The 18,117-nt window shown below is 36.8% G+C and overlaps 1 protein-coding gene across 12 annotated transcripts in view; it reads left to right on the top strand.

The window, feature by feature from the left end:
* MAST2 (microtubule associated serine/threonine kinase 2) overlaps positions 1-18,117 on the top strand; it is a 204,901-nt gene that overhangs the window by 81,700 nt on the left and 105,084 nt on the right. For 11 of the 12 annotated variants that reach the window (XM_057548200.1, XM_057548204.1, XM_057548222.1 and 8 more), the window contains exon 4: positions 5,277-5,308. The exons of the other annotated variant lie outside the window; for it this stretch is intronic. In XM_057548200.1, the coding sequence (XP_057404183.1) occupies positions 5,277-5,308 (32 nt within the window). The remainder of the gene's footprint in view (positions 1-5,276; positions 5,309-18,117) is intronic. 12 annotated transcript variants of the gene reach the window in all.

Consider the following 18,117-nt stretch of genomic DNA (forward strand, 5'->3'; position numbering starts at 1 on the left):
TCCTGTGTTTGAAAATTTTCATATTGTATTGGGAAGAAAATGGTGTTACTGGTGTAATGAAATACAACTCTTTTTTTTTAAATTTTTTAATTTATTATTTATTTATTATTTTTATTTTTGGCTGTGTCGGGTCTTCGTTTCTGTGTGAGCGCTTTCTCCAGTTGCGGCAAGTGGGGGCCACTCTTCATCGCGGTGCGCGGGCCTCTCACTATCGCGGCCTCTCTTGTTGCGGAGCAGAGGCTCCAGACGCTCAGGCTCAGTAGTTGTGGCTCACGGGCCCAGTTGCTCCGCGGCATGTGGGATCCTCCCAGACCAGGGCTCGAACCCGTGTCCCCCGCACCGGCAGGCAGACTCTCAACCACTGCGCCACCAGGGAAGCCCACAACTCTTGATTTAGTTAAAAAATACACTATAATGGCAACAAGAAAATGTAAGCTATCTAGAAATAAATATAACAGAAGATTTGTATAATCTTTATGTGAAAATGTATCAAACTTTATTAAAACATATTAAAGAAGACCTAAATAAATGGAGAGATTTGCCATGTTCTTATATAGCAGTTGTCTGTATTATAAATGTCAGTTATCCTCTAGATTGAGTGCAGTGTCAAGTTTTAATCTACAACTTGATCCTAAAATTTATATGGAAGAGCAGAGTCCCAAGAATAACTCCCATAATTTTGAGGACTAATAACAATGTGAGTGGACTTGCCTTACAAATATCAAGATTTATTGTCAAGCTATACCAATTAAACAGCGTGGTATAGGCACAGGGGCTGACAGCACAGTGGAATAGAATATAGTCAAGAAAGACACCCCTGTGTACATGGAAACTTAATATATGACAGAGCTGACATTGCATATCACTTAATAAATGGCTTGGGATAATTGATCACTCCTATAGAAAAAAATATAATGGGATTCCTATCTCCCACCATATGCAAAAATAAGTTCCAGGTATATTCACAAACTTAGTGTGAAAAGTAAACCTATAATCTTTTAGAAGAAAATATAAGTAAATGTATTCATGTCTCTGTGTGTCAGGGATGTATTTCTTAATATTTATTTATTTATTTAGGCTGCTCTGGGTCTTAGTTGAGGCATGCGAGCTCTTAGTTGCGGCATGTGTGTGGGATCTAGTTCCCCGACCAGGGATCGAACCCGGGTTCTCTGCATTGGGAGCGTGGAGTCTTAGGGATGTATTTCTTATATGTAAAAATAGATAACATAAAGGAGAATAATAGATTTGATGATATAAAAATTAAATTCTTTGGTGACACCATTAAAAAAAAGTAAAAAGACTGAGAGAACATTTTCAGTGAATATAATCCACAAATAATTAGTATCCAGAATATATTAGGTAAATGTCTATAACTCAATAAGAAAAATGTTAGAAAACCTGATAGAAAAATAGGCCAGGGATATACACTTGACCCTGCGTCTTGGCGGACTCCCCAGCCGCAGATATGGAGGGCCAACTGTACTGTATGGCTCTGTTTTATCTAAGGGACTTGAACATCTGCAGGTACTAGTATCTGCCAGGACTTCTGAAACCAATCCCCCGCTGATACCAAGGGATGATTGTAAATAGGCAATTCACAGTTGAGGAAACCCTAATGGCCAATAAACATATAAAACACTGTTTAGCTTCACTAGTAATTATGGGAAATGGCAATTAAACACATACTGTGATATGATCACAGCCCTTAGATTGACAAAAATTAAACAGTCTAACAAATGCCAGGTATTGGCGAGTATGTGAAATCATTTGTTCAACAAATTTTTGAGCATCTACTACTTGCCAGTCACTGTTCTAAGTCGTTGAGGTACATTACTAAATAAAACAGACTAAGATCCCAGCACTCATGGAGCTTAGATTTTAGTGGGGAAAGACAGAAAACGAACAATAAACATTATAAACAAGTAAATTACGTAGTATGTTAGAAGTGGTAAGTGTATTGAAAGTGTATTGGTTATAAAAGCAGAGTGGAGTAAGAGTGTGATGGGGTGGAAAATACATTGTAATGTTATATAGAGCTATCAGGGTAGTAGGCTTCATTAAGAACTCAGGTGAACATTGAGCCAAGAGATTTGAAAGCTGTAGGGGTTAGCCAAGGAAATATTTGGGGAAGAGGAGCATTCTAGGCAGAGTGCACAGATTAGCACAAGACTTTAAGGCAGAAGAATACCGAATGTGTTTGACAAACAGTAAAGTCCAGTGTGGCTGGATCAAAATGTGCAAGTGTGCACGGGAGAGAGGAGGTCAGAGAGATACTGGGGAAGGGTGGTGGGTTCACCCATCTAGGTCTTGACTTTTATTCTTGAATGAAATGGGGAGCCATTCCAGGATTTTGAGTAGGAGTGTTGTGATCTTACTGACCTTTAAAAGGATCACTCTGTTAAGAACAGACCATGTGGGTTAAGGCTAGAAGAAGGAATGGGATACCAGTTGGAGACAGTTGTGAGGCTGGGGAGGTACCATGGTGGCTTAGATCGTAATAGCAAAACCCAAGAGATTCTGTAACTCATTTAGCAGTGAAACCTGACCTAATTTGAACTCTTCTGGTGACAAAACTGAACTGAGACTCTTTAGAGTTTTTATCACATTTATTGTGGCTGTCATACATTTTACTGGAGAAATCTTAATGTTTTTGATGTATTTTGTTGGTGACCTAGTCTTTGTTGAGGGTGTTATTATATATATAGGTATATGTATGTGTGTGTGTGTGTATATACATATATATATATACATATATATATATATATATATATATATATATGCTATTACTTTAATTACCCACCCCCAATTCTGATTTCTAAAACATGACTAAATCCAAGGTTTTTGGTTAAGAGATTGTAAGCATGTAAGTCTTTGGAGATAGTGAAAAATGGTTGTATTCTGGCTGTATTTTAAATTTAAAGCCATTAAGAATTCCTGTTGGATGGGATGTGGGGTGTGTTAAAAACAAGAGTCCAGATGTCCAGGGTTTTGGTCTGAACAACAGGAAGAATAGAATTACCATCATCTGAGATGGGGAAAGGCTATGGTTGGAGTCCGTTTTGGTGGAGAGAACACATTCAGTTTTGGACACTTTGGATTTGAGATGTTGAGAAGGCAATTGATTATAAGTGTCAGGAGTTTGGGAGACAGGTCTGGAAAGGAGAACTCTTAGGAAGTGTTGGAGGGGGAAGGTAAATTGGTACAGTCATTCTGGGAGCAATTTCTGATGCAGTTTCTGACTCAGTTCATGCCGCATCTAAGTGTATACTTCCAAGAAACTTTGTATACATGTGCATGAGGAAGCAAGTACAGCATGTTTATAGGAGCATTGTTTTTTTTTGTTTTTTTCCCCCCATTTTTATTTATTTATTGTTTTTAATTTTTATTTTTTTTAACATCTTTATTGGAGTATAATTGCTTTACAATGGTGTGCTAGTTTCTGCTTTATAACAAAGTGAATCAGCTGTACATATACATGTGTTCCCATATCTCTTCCCTCTTGCATCTCCCTCCCTCCCACCCTCCCTATCCCACCCCTCTAGGTGGTCACAAACCACCGAGCTGATCTCCCTGTGCTATGTGGCTGCTTCCCACTAGCTATCTATTTTACGTTTGTTAGTGTATATATGTCCATGCCACTCTCTCACTTTGTCACAGCTTACCCTTCCCCCTCCCCATATCCTCAAGTCCATTCTCTAGTAGGTCTGTGTCTTTATTCCCGTCTTACCCCTAGGTTCTTCATGACCTTTTCTTTTTTTTTTTTTTCTTAGATTCCATATATATGTGTTAGCATACGGTATTTGTTTTTCTCTTTCCGACCTACTTCACTCTGTATGACAGACTCTAGGTCCATCCACCTCACTACAAATAACTCAATTTCGTTTCTTTTTATGGCTGAGTAATATTCCATTGTATATATGTGCCACATATTCTTTATCCATTCATCTGATGATGGACACTTAGGTTGCTTCCATGTCCTGGCTATTGTAAATAGAGCTGCAATGAACATTTTGGTACATGACTCTTTTTGAATTATGGTTTTCTCAGGGTATATGCCCAGTAGTGGGATTGCTGGGTTGTATGGTAGTTCTATCTGTAGTTTTTTGAGGAACCTCCATACTGTTCTCCATAGTGGCTGTATCAATTTACATTCCCACCAACAGTGCAAGAGTGTTCCCTTTTCTCCACACCCTCTCCAGCATTTATTGTTTCTAGATTTTTTGATGATGGCCATTCTGACCGGTGTGAGATGATATCTCATTGTAGTTTTGATTTGCATTTCTCTAATGATTAATGATGTTGAGTATTCTTTCATGTGTTTGTTGGCAATCTGTATATCTTCTTTGGAGAAATGTCTATTTAGATCTTCTGCCCATTTTTGGATTGGGTTGTTTGTTTTTTTGTTATTGAAGGAGCATTGTTTTGATGGAGAAGAAAAACATGGAAAGAAAATTAAATTTCCATTTACTGGAGAATGGATAAATAAATACTATAAAAATCTATAGACTGGACTACTGTACTATAGATATATGAACTAAAGTGAAATATATTCACATGGGTGAATCTCCTAATTATAATGTAGATTGATGTCAGCAGATTAATATATACAGTGTTTTAAGTATATAATTTAAAAATGTGTAAAACAATACTAATAATTTATGGATATATGTAATAAAAAATAAAGACCCTTATGGAAAAGATAAACAAAAAATTAAGAATAGTTGTTAAGTGGAGACTAGTGGGAGGTGGGACTTGATAAATTTAGAAAGCAAGTCACAGAGGCCCAACTGCTATTGCAAGGGTTATTTCTCATGCCAGTGGTGTGTATAGTCATCTCTTTGTGATATTATTTTCTGTACTTATTTATTTGTCAAAAATATTTTATAATTAAAGAAAATATTCCATTTCATTCCTTTCATATCACTGACTCTAATGATATGAGTCCTTTACAATTCATCAGCTGTTGATGGCTGGCCCAGTGAATACCTGGAATCTTCACTGGCCAGTTGGTTCCATCTAGTGGTGAAAGTGCTGCAAGTATTTCGTGAGACATTCCTTTTGGGAAGGAAGAATGAGGAGATGATAGATAGTTAACCAGACTGCTTATTATTTCACTAAAATTTGAGAGACAAAGAAAAAGGTTATTATTTAGAAATATTGAGTTTTTGCCATTATTAAGATGATGCTATAAATCTTCTAGGACATTTAGTACAGACCTGTAGGACTCAGATGGGTCCTTATTCCTCTCTAACTTATGTTTGTGTTTTGCTTTTCAGAAGGAGTTGAGCCTTCCAAGAAGAGGCAGCTTGTAAGTAGATGATGATTATGATTATGATTATGATATCCTGCTTAGGAATCCCTCCTGGGGACTGTTCTCAGTCTCACTCAGAGGACTCTCATTCATGAGTGTTTTTTTCTGTGGACTCCTGTCTGGGCCAGTGAAACCAGTGGGCCAGCCAACTTCTCTCTCTAGGTCAGCTCCTCCCCTCTCCCTCATCACTCCCCACCCCAAATCCTCTTCTCTGTGTCAATTTTTGCCTAGGGTCTGGGGGAAAGCTGCCACTTAAATATCCATCACAGTCTTATGCTTGTGTTTTGGGCTTTACCGAGTTTTAGTAGAGTCAAGCTTTTTTAGAATGTTAAAATTGAAACTCTTAGCATCTACATCTGTCCCATAGCATGGTACTAGGGAGAGGTCAACAAGTTGGGGCAAACAAAAGCTACGTTTGGGTTTACGGTTGGAATAGGGCTGTCGTTTACCTGTTTGTTCTCTTCTGGCTTCAGGGCTGGGGACATTCGTTAATAATCTTTGTCTCTGGATTTAAATTTCATAGGTTTTCTTGGCTTGCTTTTTCTCTAAGACTTCTGTTGGGGTAGTACTGCATATTTGGCTAATCAGAATCATCTAGAATGCTTATTTTTCAGATTAAAAACAAACATTTAAATAATAGAAGCAGTTAAAATGCAGATTCTGAGCTTGTTTAAACTAAAATCTCCATGTCGGGGCCTGGGAGCCTGTACTTTTGCACCTGCGAGCACAGCCACTGTGATTTTGCCAAGGAGCAAGATTTGGGAAACACGAAAGAAATAGGGCTGTGTTAAAACGATGGCTTTGAAAAATCTCTCACAGACATGTATGAGACATGACTATAGAGAGGACACGACAGTATTCCTATTTATTTATTAAGTATACTTTATGTATGTATCATATGCATTTAAAAATGTGTGAAACACATGGTGTTTCTGTTACTGTCATCCTGGGATTTTGTTTTGTAAAAATGCTCCAATGATTAAATTGTCCTCTGGGATTCTTGTAAAATCCTTTTGGCTGCTTTATGAAAACTCACTGTGCTTTGATATAAAGAGACTGGAGTTATGAGTCAGCAAACTACTAGGGTTCAGTCTTGGCTATGTCACTTAATTAGCTTTGTAATGTAGAGGAATTGCTTCATCTCCTCAGTTGCCTTATCTATAAACTGATAAACCATGATACCTGTTTTTTTTTAAATATATATATAGGTATTAGAAAGATCACTTAATATATGTGATAGTGCTTCATTTTTTAGTTTTAGTCTAAGATGTGTTAGTTTCAGAATTCTTGTAAATATATTAGGTTAAATTTGGATATATTTCATTATTTAAGAGTCACATTTCTGTCTTTAAATTAATTTCTAGCAGTGGATCTCAATTCTAGGTTCTCAAGTGTCCTGAGTCTTCTAAAAATTGGGCAAGGGCGCTACCAGGACTCTTAATGGAATGATACACTGAGTAGGTATACATAACTGAAGGAGAGTGGCTTTTCAGCATCACATTCAGCAAATATTTGTACTTGGTCACTTTCCTATTATTTCTGTCATTTTTTTTTTTTTCTTTTGGTTCCCTTTATTTGGAAGTTCTCTGAGATTTGCCTTTGCTTAAGGTTAGGTGAAATGAATTAAGGCCTGAGGCAGGTAGCTTCTTCCAGGAATGTGTGCCTCTAAATGAATAGAGTTTGCTGAGAATGAAGGATATCCTGTGAAAATGATTTTTATTTGAAACTGGAGGAATTTTTGGGTCAATTTAGGTTTTTTTTTTATTATTGATTAAATTTTTTTTTTTTAACTTTTAATCTTTCTTTATTTGGCTGCGTCGGGTCTTAGTTGCGGCACGGGCTCTAGAGCTTGTGGGCTTAGTTGCCTCACGGCATGTGGGGTCTTAGTTCCCCAGCCAGGGATGGATCTTGTGTCTCCTACATTGGAAGGGGGATTCTTAACTACTGGACCACCAGGGAAGTCCCAGGATCAATTTAGTTTTAAACTAGAGGAATTTCTTGGTTATTTATTGTAGATAAAGTTAGGCGTTTTCTAACTGCCTTTAAATATTTAATTAATAAAGATCAGAAGTACTTTTTTTTTCTTTTTTTGGCTGCACTGCGTGGCTTGCGGGATCTTATTTCCCCGACCAGGGATTGAACCCCAGCCCCAGCAGTGAAAGCACCCAGTCCTTAACCACTGGACCTCCAGGGGATTCGCCAGAAATACTTTTTAATAAAGTAACTCCCATTTAAACAATTGATCATTCAGTAAATACATACTAATAGCTACTGTGTGTTGGGCACTGATCTAAGTTCTGAGGTTACAAGATTCAATTAGACACATTCCTCTATTTTGAAAACTTAGAGTTAAGTGAACCAGAAAAATACGTATTTTTTATCTTTAGTATTAGAGTAGAAAGAGTTTTATTCTGGAAGGAATCTTGGAAACATGGATACTAACCTAGGCTTTGCCACTAACAAGTTATATGTGGTTTCAACAGGAACTATCATTTCTGGGCTTGACATGCCTCACTTGTAAAATGAAGGGGCTGGCTTACCTGGGCTTACCTGATCTCTGTGCTTAGTCATCTCCCCAAATAATTGAAACTCCATGGTACCTCTTCTTCAGAGAGCTGGGCAAGTCTTCGTAGGGAGTATGCAGTAGGAGGCAGAACATGACTTAGCATCTGAAGTAGAGAAGACAGGAAATTAAGAACCACAAAGTGTAAGGTGTTTTGAATAAGTTTAATCAATACTTAAACATTTGTAGTAAGCGTGGAGAAACTGATGTTAATAAAACGAGTGACTTACCACTTAGCCCATTAGTTCTTGTCCTTGTAGCCTAGTCTGGAAAGTTAAAAGTTATTATAATTGTCCTCTGAGTCTTGGTCAGAAGGAGAGGGGTATTGTACTTAGATCCCTGTTTGCTTCTGCCCCAGAATGGCTCTTGTAAGAGCAGAACCTACTGTATGCCCACCAGGTATAAAGGCCCATTTCCTTTGGCATGTTCTCACTAGTATACATTATGGGTGCAGAGAGATTTGGAGTTTGCAGCTGGTTTGGTGTTCTTGTCTTTAGAGAGGGAGTCAGATTCATTTAATTAGCATAATGTTAAAATAGCTGAGCAATATAAAATAAATGAAGTTCAGTCATTTTGGAGGCTGTCAATTGTTATGCTTTTCCATGTAATTTGGTAGTTGCATGAAAATGGACAGGAACTAAAAAATGGATTTCGAGATGTATGTGATATCTTGTCATTATACAAAATACACTTCCACCCAACAAGTAATTCCTCCAGTGTCTCCAAATTAGTAAGTGGAATTATAGCATAGAAGTAAAGATCCTGGGCTTCAGAGTCAGGCAGACCTAGGTTGAGTCTCTGCCCTGCCATTTACTACATATTTTTTCATAAAACAAGTTACTACATTTCTGTTTGTCTTTTTGCTTACATTTATTCGTTCATTTGTTCAAATTCATCCATCCATCCATGCATCTATCATACTGTATTTATTCAGTTCTTGTTATGTGCAGGCACTGTTCTAAATACTGGAGATACAGTAGGTTTTAGCAGACAAAGAGACGGACAGACAAAAGCATGTATGGTATGTCATGGTATTGAGTGCTATGAAGAAAAATAAAACCAGATAAAGAGATATGAGGGTATGTGTTTTTGTGGGGCAGGGGTTTAAATTTTTTTTTAAATTAATTAATTAATTTATTTTTGGCTGCGTTGGGTCTTTGTTGCTGCTCGCAGGCTTTCTGTAGTTGTGGCGAGTGGGGGCTACTCTTCATTGCGGTGCGTGGGCTTCTCATTGCAGTGGCTTCTCTTGTGGTGGATCACGGGCTCTAGGCACGCAGGCTTCAGTAGTTGTGGCACGCGGGCTCAGTAGTTGTGGCTCGCAGGCTCTAGAGTGCAGGCTCAGTAGTTGTGGTGCACGGGCTTAGTTGCTCCGTGGCATGTGAGATCTTCCCAGACCAGGGCTTGAACCTGTGTCTCCTGCATTGGCAGGTGGATTGTAAACCACCGTGCCACCAGGGAAGCCCAGGGGTTGAAATTTTAAATCATGTTTTCTAGGAATTTTCTCATTAAGATGATGTTTGAGTAGAGAACAGGAGTCTGGAATGAGTGATGTTGATGTATATACTGGGCAAGAGCATCCCAGGTAGGGATACAGCATGTGCCAAGGTCCTGAGGTGGGAACATGCTTGGCATGTAGAAAGGAGGCTGGAGTGGCTATTGCTAAGTGAACAATGGTGTTGGGGTGGGAGGGTGTAGAAGAACATGAGGCAGGAGCTGGATTTTATAATGCCTTGTGGGCCACAGAAAGGACTTTGCATTTTGTACTAGTTGGGACAGAAAGTCAGTGGGTAGTTTTAAGCAGAGAAATGATGTGATCTGTCAGAGAGTTTTGGGGGAAGGGCAATTTGTTTTATTGAAATATGATTTTTTTAATTGAAATATGATTCACATACTGTATAATCACCATTTAAGAATACACAATTCACTGGTTTTTAACATATTCACAAGGTCTTACAATCATTACTACTTTCAATTAGAACATTTTCATCACCCAAAAAGAAACCCCCTACTCCTTTGCAATCACTCCCCTATTCTACACTCCCTCTAGCCCCTGGTAACCACTAATCTACATCTGTCTCTTTTTTTTTTTTTTTTTTGATGTGGACCATTTTTAAAGTCTTTATTGAATCTGTTACAACATTGCTTCTGTTTTATGTTTTGTTTTTTTGGCTGTGAGGCATGTGGGATCTTAGCTCACCAACCAGGGATCGAACCCTCACCCCCTGCATTGGAAGGTGAAGTCTTAACCACTGGACTGCCAGGGAAGTCCCCCTAGTCTACATCTGTCTTAATAGATTTGCCTATTCTGAACATTACATATAAATGGAATTATATAAAATGTGGCTTCTTGTGTCTGGTTTCTTTCACTCAGCATAACTTTTTCAAGATTCATCCATGTTTTAGCACATGTCAGTACTTCATTCCTTTTCAAGGCTAAATAATATTCCATTGTATGTATGTACCATATTTTGTTTATCCATTATCCATCAATGGACATCGTGAGTAATGCTGCTCTGAACATGCATGTACAAGTACCTATTTGAGTGCTTGCTTTCAGTTATTTTGGGTAGATACCTAGAAGTGGAATTGTTGGATCATATGACAGTTCTTTAGCTTTTTGAGGAACCACCATACTGCTTTCCATAGCAGCTGCACCATTTCTTACTCCTACCAGCAATACACCAGAATACACCAGGGTTCCAGTTTCTCCGCATCCTAGCTAACACTTGTTATTTTCCTTTTTTTTTTTTTTTTTTTAATTTTTATGAAACTTTTAATGAGGAAAAATTCCAGCACAGTACCAAATAAGAAAAATCTTTTTTTTTTTTTTTCCACACACACACACTGTATTTTATTTTTACAAGAGATAGATAGACTGACACCAAGCATTGTACATGGATGACCACAACAAAAGCAACAATGATTGCAATTACCAAACATGAAACACACTTATACTATGTCATAATATTGACATTCAGTCCAGTAATCCTCCACTGTAACAGCTCCTTTACTTTGCAGTGAAAATTGATTTGCATATTCTTCTCCTCTGAGTCCTTGTGGGATTTTTTTTTTTAATTCAGACAGAAAGTCACAAAAATTATACTCATCCTCATCAGTTCACTCAGTCCCATGTAATTAATTTCTTTTTTTTCATCTTGATCTTTTGTTAGCACTTTTATGAGTTCATCAGTTTTTCATTAGAGTTCTGAAAATGCTTATTCATTCAGTTCAGCAGTACAGTCAGTTACCAGAAACCTGTACTTGTCAGAGTCTTTTCCATGAATTTCTTGAAGATGAAACTCTTTTATAGGAACATATTTGCAAAATCATCAGAGTACACCCAGAACTGTCTGTAAATGACAAAAGACTTAAAAATGACCATGGTTAAAGATTTGATGAAAGTTCATAATAATGCAGTTGACAAGAAAATTAGTTATTTCTGAGATATACATTTTAAAGTAATAACTAGGATTATTACTTATAACATTATACCAGAACATATAAGATTTTTAGACGTTTCCTGTAATGTCTGAAACATTTATATTAACATATTTCCATACATATTTCCATACAAATACAAATATAAGATTTTTAGAAATTTCATGTAATGTCTGAAACATTTATATTAACATATTTCCATACATATTTCCATACAAAAACAAATATAAGATTTTTAGAAATTTCATGTAATGTCTGAAACATTTATATTAACATATTTCCATACATATTTCCATACAAATACAAATATAAGATTTTTAGAAATTTCATGTAATGTCTGAAACATTTATATTAACATATTTCCATACATATTTCCATACAAATACAAATATAAGATTTTTAGAAATTTCATGTAATGTCTGAAACATTTATATTAACATATTTCCATACATATTTCCATACAAATACAAATATAAGATTTTTAGAAATTTCATGTAATGTCTGAAACATTTATATTAACATATTTCCATACAAATAACCCAATGAAAGTTTAGTATTAGTTGTTTTGTTTGTTTTTTTATACTGCAGGTTCTTATTAGGCATCAGTTTTATACACATCAGTGTATACATGTCAATCCCAATCGCCCAATTCAGCACATCACCATCCCCACCTCATCGCAGTTTTCCCCCCTTGGTGTCCATATGTCCATTCTCTACATCTGTGTCTCAACATCTGTGTCCATTTTTAAAAGAATAGCCATCTTCACATGAAAAGATGCTCAGTATCACTAATTATTAGAGAAATGCAAATCAAAACCACAGTGAGATATCAGCTCACACCTGTCAGAATGGCTATCATCAAAAAGTCTACAGATAGCAAATGTTGGAGAGGATGTGGAGAAATGGGAACCCTCGTACACTGTTGGTAAGAATGTAAATTGGTGCAGCCACTGTGGAAAACAGTATGGAGATTCCCACCAAAAACTAAACATAGAACTACCATATGATCCAGCAATTCCACTCCTGGGTGTATATCTGGAAAAAATGACAACACTTATTAGAAAATATACATGCACCCCAATGTTCATAGCAACACTATTTGCAATAGCTAAGATATGGAAGCAACCCAAGTGTCCATCAACAGATGAATGGATAAAGAAGATGTTATATATATAAATACATATATGTATGTGTGCACAATGGAATATTACTCAGCCATAAAAAGAATGAAATTCTTCCATTTGCATCAACATGGATAGACCTAGAGAATATTATGCTTAGTGAAATAAGTCAGACAGGAGAAAGACAAATACTATATGATATCACTTATATGTGAAATCTAAAAATAATACAAATGATTGTATATACAAAACAGAAACAGATTCACAGGCATAGAAAACAAACTTGTGGTTACCACAAGGGAGAGGGAAGTGGGGAGGGACAAATTAGGGGTACGGGATTAACAGGTAGAAACTACTATATATAAAACAGATAAGCAACAAGAATTTACTGTATAACACAGGGAATTATTCCTATTGTCTTGTAATAACCCATAATGGAGTATAATCTGCAAAAATACTGAATCACTATGCTGAAACTAACACAATATTGTAAATCAATTATGTGTTAATTTTTAAAAATAGCCATCTTAATATGTATGAAGTGGTATCTCATTGTGGTTTTATTTTGCATTTTCCTAATTACTAGTGATGTTGAGCATCTTTTCATATGATTATTGTTCATTTGTAAATCTTCTCTGGAGAAATCAAGTTCTTTGTCCATTTTTTAATTGGTCTGTTTATTTTTGTTGTTGAGTTGTAGGAATTCTCTCTATATTCTAGATATTAAGCTCTTATCAGGTATATGATTTGTATATATTTTCTTCCATTTTTTGGATTGTGTTTTCACTTTCTTGATAGTGTCCTTGATGCACAAAAGTTTTTAATTTTGATGAAGTTCAATTTATCTATTTTATCTTTTGTTGCTTGAGCTTTTGGTGTCATATCCAAGAAATCATTGCCAAATCCAGTGTCATAAAGATTTCCTCCGTATGTTTTCTTCTAAGAGTTTTAGCTCTCATAATTAGGCCTTTGATCACTTTTGAGTTAATTTTTCTTTATGATGTAAAGTAAGTATCTAACTTCATTCTTTTGCATATGAGTATCTAGTATTCTCAGGACCATTTGTTGAAAAGACTGTCCTTAACCCATTGAATGGTCTTGGCACCCTTGTCAAGTTTTTGACCATACATGTGAAGATTTATTTGGGGGCTCTCTATTCTATGCTGTGGTCTGTATTTCTGTCCTGTGCTAGTACCCCACTGTTTTGATTACTGTAGCTTTGTAATAAGTTTTGAAATCAAGAAGTGTGAAATCAAGAACCAACTTTGTTCTTCAAGATTGTTTTGGCTATTCAGGGTTCCTTGTGATTCCATATGAATGTTAGGATGAGTTTCTCTATTTCTGCTATAAAAAAAATTGTTGGGATTTTGATATGGATTGCATGGAATTTGTAGATTGATTTGGGTGATATTGTCAAACTTGACAATATTAAGTCTTCCAATCCATGAATGTGGGATGTTTTTCCATTTAATTTCTTTCAGAAATGTTTTGTAGTTTTCAGTGTACAGGTCTTCTCTTCCTTAGTTAAATTTATTCCTAAATATTTTATTATTTATGATGCTATTATAAATGGAATTATTTCTTAAATTCTTTTTTAGATTCATTGTTCATTGCTAGTGTATAGATGCAACTGATTTTTACTGGTTGGTTTTGTATTCTCCAGCTTTGCTGAATTTGTTTCTCATTGTGGTTTTGATTTGCATTTCCCTAATGACCAATGATGTTGAGCATCTTTTTGTGTACTTGTTGGCTATTTGCATATCTTCTTTGGAGAAATGTTTATTCAAATCCTTTGCCCATTTTAAAATGTGAGTTGTCTTTTTATTGTTGAATTGTAAGAGTACTTTATTTATTTATTTATTTATTTATTTATTTATTTATTTATGGCCACGCCATGTGGCATATGGGATCTTAGTTCCCCAACCCGCACCCCCTGCAGTGGAAGCACGGAGTCTTAACAACTGGACCGCCAAGGAAGTCCCTGTAAGAGTATTTTATATATTCTATATACTAGACCCTTATCAGACACTTGGTTTGCAAATATTTTCTATTCTGTGGGTTGTTGTTTTACTTTCTTGATAGTGACCATTGATGCACAAAAGTTTGTAATTTTGATGAAGTCCAGTTTATCTGCTTTTTCATTGGTTGGGCTTTTGATATCATATCATATCTAAGAAACCATTGCCTAATTTAAGATCTGATTTGTTCCTGGGCTTTAATTTATGAAGGTAACTGATTGATGACACAAAGAGGCTAATGCTATTGAAAGAAGAATTTATTACTTACAGTTTCCTCAAGAGAAGGGGCATGCCATGCCATGCAGGGCCACATGGGGAAAGCACCAGGTTTGGTCAGGAGGCAGAAAGCTGCAAGGGGAAGCCAGAGAGCCTTTATTGGGGTTTCCACAGGAAAGGCAAAGCAGGGCAGGGTAAACAGTTTAGGACTGGCTACTTTGAATAATGTTGACAGGTTCAGGGCTAGAGGGCTGGTCTTTAGTTGTTTGGTACTTGGCCCTGAGTGATATAGGGCAGATGAAATAATGGCTTGATGTCTGCGAGTTTGATAAAGGAGGTGGTTGGGAGTGTGGACTCAGGATTGATTGGAGGGTTTGTAATAGCAATTTTGCATACCTGCAAAAGCTGGATTACAGAGGAGATATGAATAAGTTTGGCTGTTAGTTTGGCTAGCAATTAATGGATGCCAAATAGACAAATACAGAATCTAAGAAAACAGTTAGAATGAGGTTATGATGATTTACTTCTGTTTCCTTTTAAGGGCTTTATGGTTTTAGCTCTTACTTTAGATCTTTGATTCCTTATTAGTTAATTTTTATATGTGGTATTATTTTTATATGTGGTATAATTTTTATATGTGGTATTGGTAAGGGTCCGATTTCATTCCTTTGAATGTGCATAGCCGTTGTCCCAGCACCATTTGTTGAAAGAACTTTTCTTTCCCTAGTGAATAGGTGTCTTAGGTTTTAGCAAGGTCACTGGTTGGTCAGACTGTAGGGAGAGCAGGAGTGAAAGCTGGAAAGTAAGTGAGGAAACCATTACAAAATTCAGTCAAGGTGATGATTGCTTAGACAGGGTGGTAGCAGCTTAGGTGGTGAGAAGTGATTGGATTCTGGATGTATTTTGAAAAGAGAGCTGACAGTATTTGTTGATAGTTATTAATTTTGGTATATGAGAGAAAGAGGAATTGAGGGTGATGGTAAGGTCTTAGGGCTGAGTAGGTAGATGGATATGGTTGCCATTTACTGAGCAAGTAGAGAATATTGTGAGCGGAGCAGGGTTTTTTTTTGTTGTTGTTATTTTTGCTCTTGGGAGGGGCAGGATAGGGGTTGTTGGAGGAACTTTGGTGCTTGCTTGACATTCAAGGAGTGTTGATAAAGCAATTGCATATATGAATCCTGGGGATCAAGGGTGAGATATGATCTGGAGATATACATTTAAGGATTGACAGCATATAGATGATATTTAAGCTATGGGATTGGATGAGATAAACTACTGAAATGCTACTTAAGTGTGGTCAGCTGACTGGTGATGATCAATGAACTGTTTGTTACCAGTTTGCCGGGAGTTAATAAGTACAGAAATTTAGAGTAAGCAATTTGACATTATTGTGACCTTCAGGCATTTGATCATTTTTCTGTTATTTCATATTTATTGTATTTTGCAATGGTTTGTGAATGGATGGAGATTTCACTTGGCCTGTCACCACAGCTAGCTTGAGAAGCACTGACCTGGTGAGTGAGTGAATCTAGATAGAAAAGTTATCTAAGGACTGAGCCCTGGGGCACTTCGTATTTACTTGTTAAGAGATAAGGAGAATCCATCAGTAAAGAAGACTGAGAAGGACCGTCTGAGTGAGGTTGCAACAAAACCAAGAGAAAGTGGTGCTTCCAAAGACACAAGAAGAAAGTGTGTCAAGGCTACGTAAGATGACCAACTAAGAATTGATCTTTGGGTTAGTAATAGGGAAGACCAAATTGGTGACCTTGGCAAGTGACATTGATCAGAGATGGGTCCAAAGCTTGATTTGAATGGGTTCAAGACAGAATAGGAGACAGTATTACCTATGTGTTATTTGTGTTAAAAAATGTTTAACCTCAATCTAATGAATGAGGAAACAGTCAGAGAAGTTCAAATTGAGGGGATAATCTGTAGAACTACTGGCCTGAACTCTTCAAAAATGTTGAAGTTGTAAAAGACCACAAACAAGCAAACACTAAGGATATGCTCTAGATTATTGGAGAAAAGAGACTTGGTGAATAAATGTAATTCTTGATTAATTTTTGGTTGGATCCTGGATTTTAAAAAATAGTTGGAAGACATTATTGGGACAGTTGAGGAAATTTGAATGTGGACTTTCGTTGGGTGAAAATGTGCCAGTGTTAAACTTCCTTAGTGTGACAATTGTGTGGTGGTTGTTCCTTGTTCTTAGGCCAATGATATTAATTGTGCAAGTATTTGAGAGGAGGTATTATGATGTTTACAACTGACTTTCAGATGGTTCAGTTAACAAAAAATAAGTGTGTATATGTGTGAGTGATTGAGTGTGTGTGTGTGTGTGTGTGTGTGTGTGTTAGAGCAAGAGAGGGAGAGAATGAGAGGGAAAGAGAATGGAGAGAAAAAAGAAAATGTAACAAAATGTTAACAGTTGTTAAAGGTAAGTGAATGGTATATAGTTTCATTGAATTACTCATGTTCCTCTTCTGATAATTTGGAGAGAAGGTAGTGAGTCTATACTATTGTTTCAAAGTGATTTGCTGAAAAGAGGATTTTAGAAATCAGGTGACACCTGGAAAGGTTATAGAGTTGAGTATTTTTTCCCTCTTTTTTTTTCTTTTTTATAAATTTATTTATTTTATTTTATTTATTTTTGGCTGCGTTGGGTCTTCGTTGCTGCGCATGGGCTTCTCATTGTGGTGGCTTCTCTTGTTGCAGAGCACGGGCTCTAGGCGCGCGGGCTTCAGTAGTTGTGGCTTGCAGGCTCAGTAGTTGTGGCTCACGGGCTTCAGTAGTTGAGGTTCGCGGGCTTTAGAGCACAGGCTCATTAGTTGTGGGACACGGGCTTAGTTGCTTCACGGCATGTGGGATCTTCCCGGACCAGGGATCGAACCTGTGTCCCCTGCATTGGCAGGCGGGCGGATTCTTAACCACTGCGCTACCAAGGAAGTCCCTCCCTCTTTTTAAAACATAAATAGGAGATATTACATCTTGTTTGTATGTCAATGAAATTATCCAGTAGTGAAGGAGAAGTTGATGCAGGAGAGGAGAGAACAACTGCTGGAATATTCTTGAGTAAGCAAAAATGGAGGCCATCTAGGTACATGTGGGGGTATTGGCCTTAGACAGGAGTGTTGACAGTTTGTCCACAGTAGCCTCAGGTACCTCACTTTATTTGTAAAAGATTATGCATGTAAAGTGTATGGCTAGTGCCTTCAATTAAGCGCTCAACTATTTGTTATTGTTAAAGCATTTAGTGCAGTGCCTATTACTAGCAGACTTTGAAAAAAATGGTAGTTGTTTTTTATTGTTCTTATTATTAGCAGTCCATAATTACCTGTTAGAAACTGTAAATGCTTCAGAAAAACAAATTAGTTAAGATCCTAAACCAAGTTAAAAGAACAATAGTGTGCCTTAGAAGAGCCACAGGATATTCATGGTTGGCTTTGGTCA

Source organism: Balaenoptera acutorostrata, chromosome 1 (genome assembly GCF_949987535.1).
Source record: "Balaenoptera acutorostrata chromosome 1, mBalAcu1.1, whole genome shotgun sequence".
NCBI classification, from domain to species: domain Eukaryota; kingdom Metazoa; phylum Chordata; class Mammalia; order Artiodactyla; family Balaenopteridae; genus Balaenoptera; species Balaenoptera acutorostrata.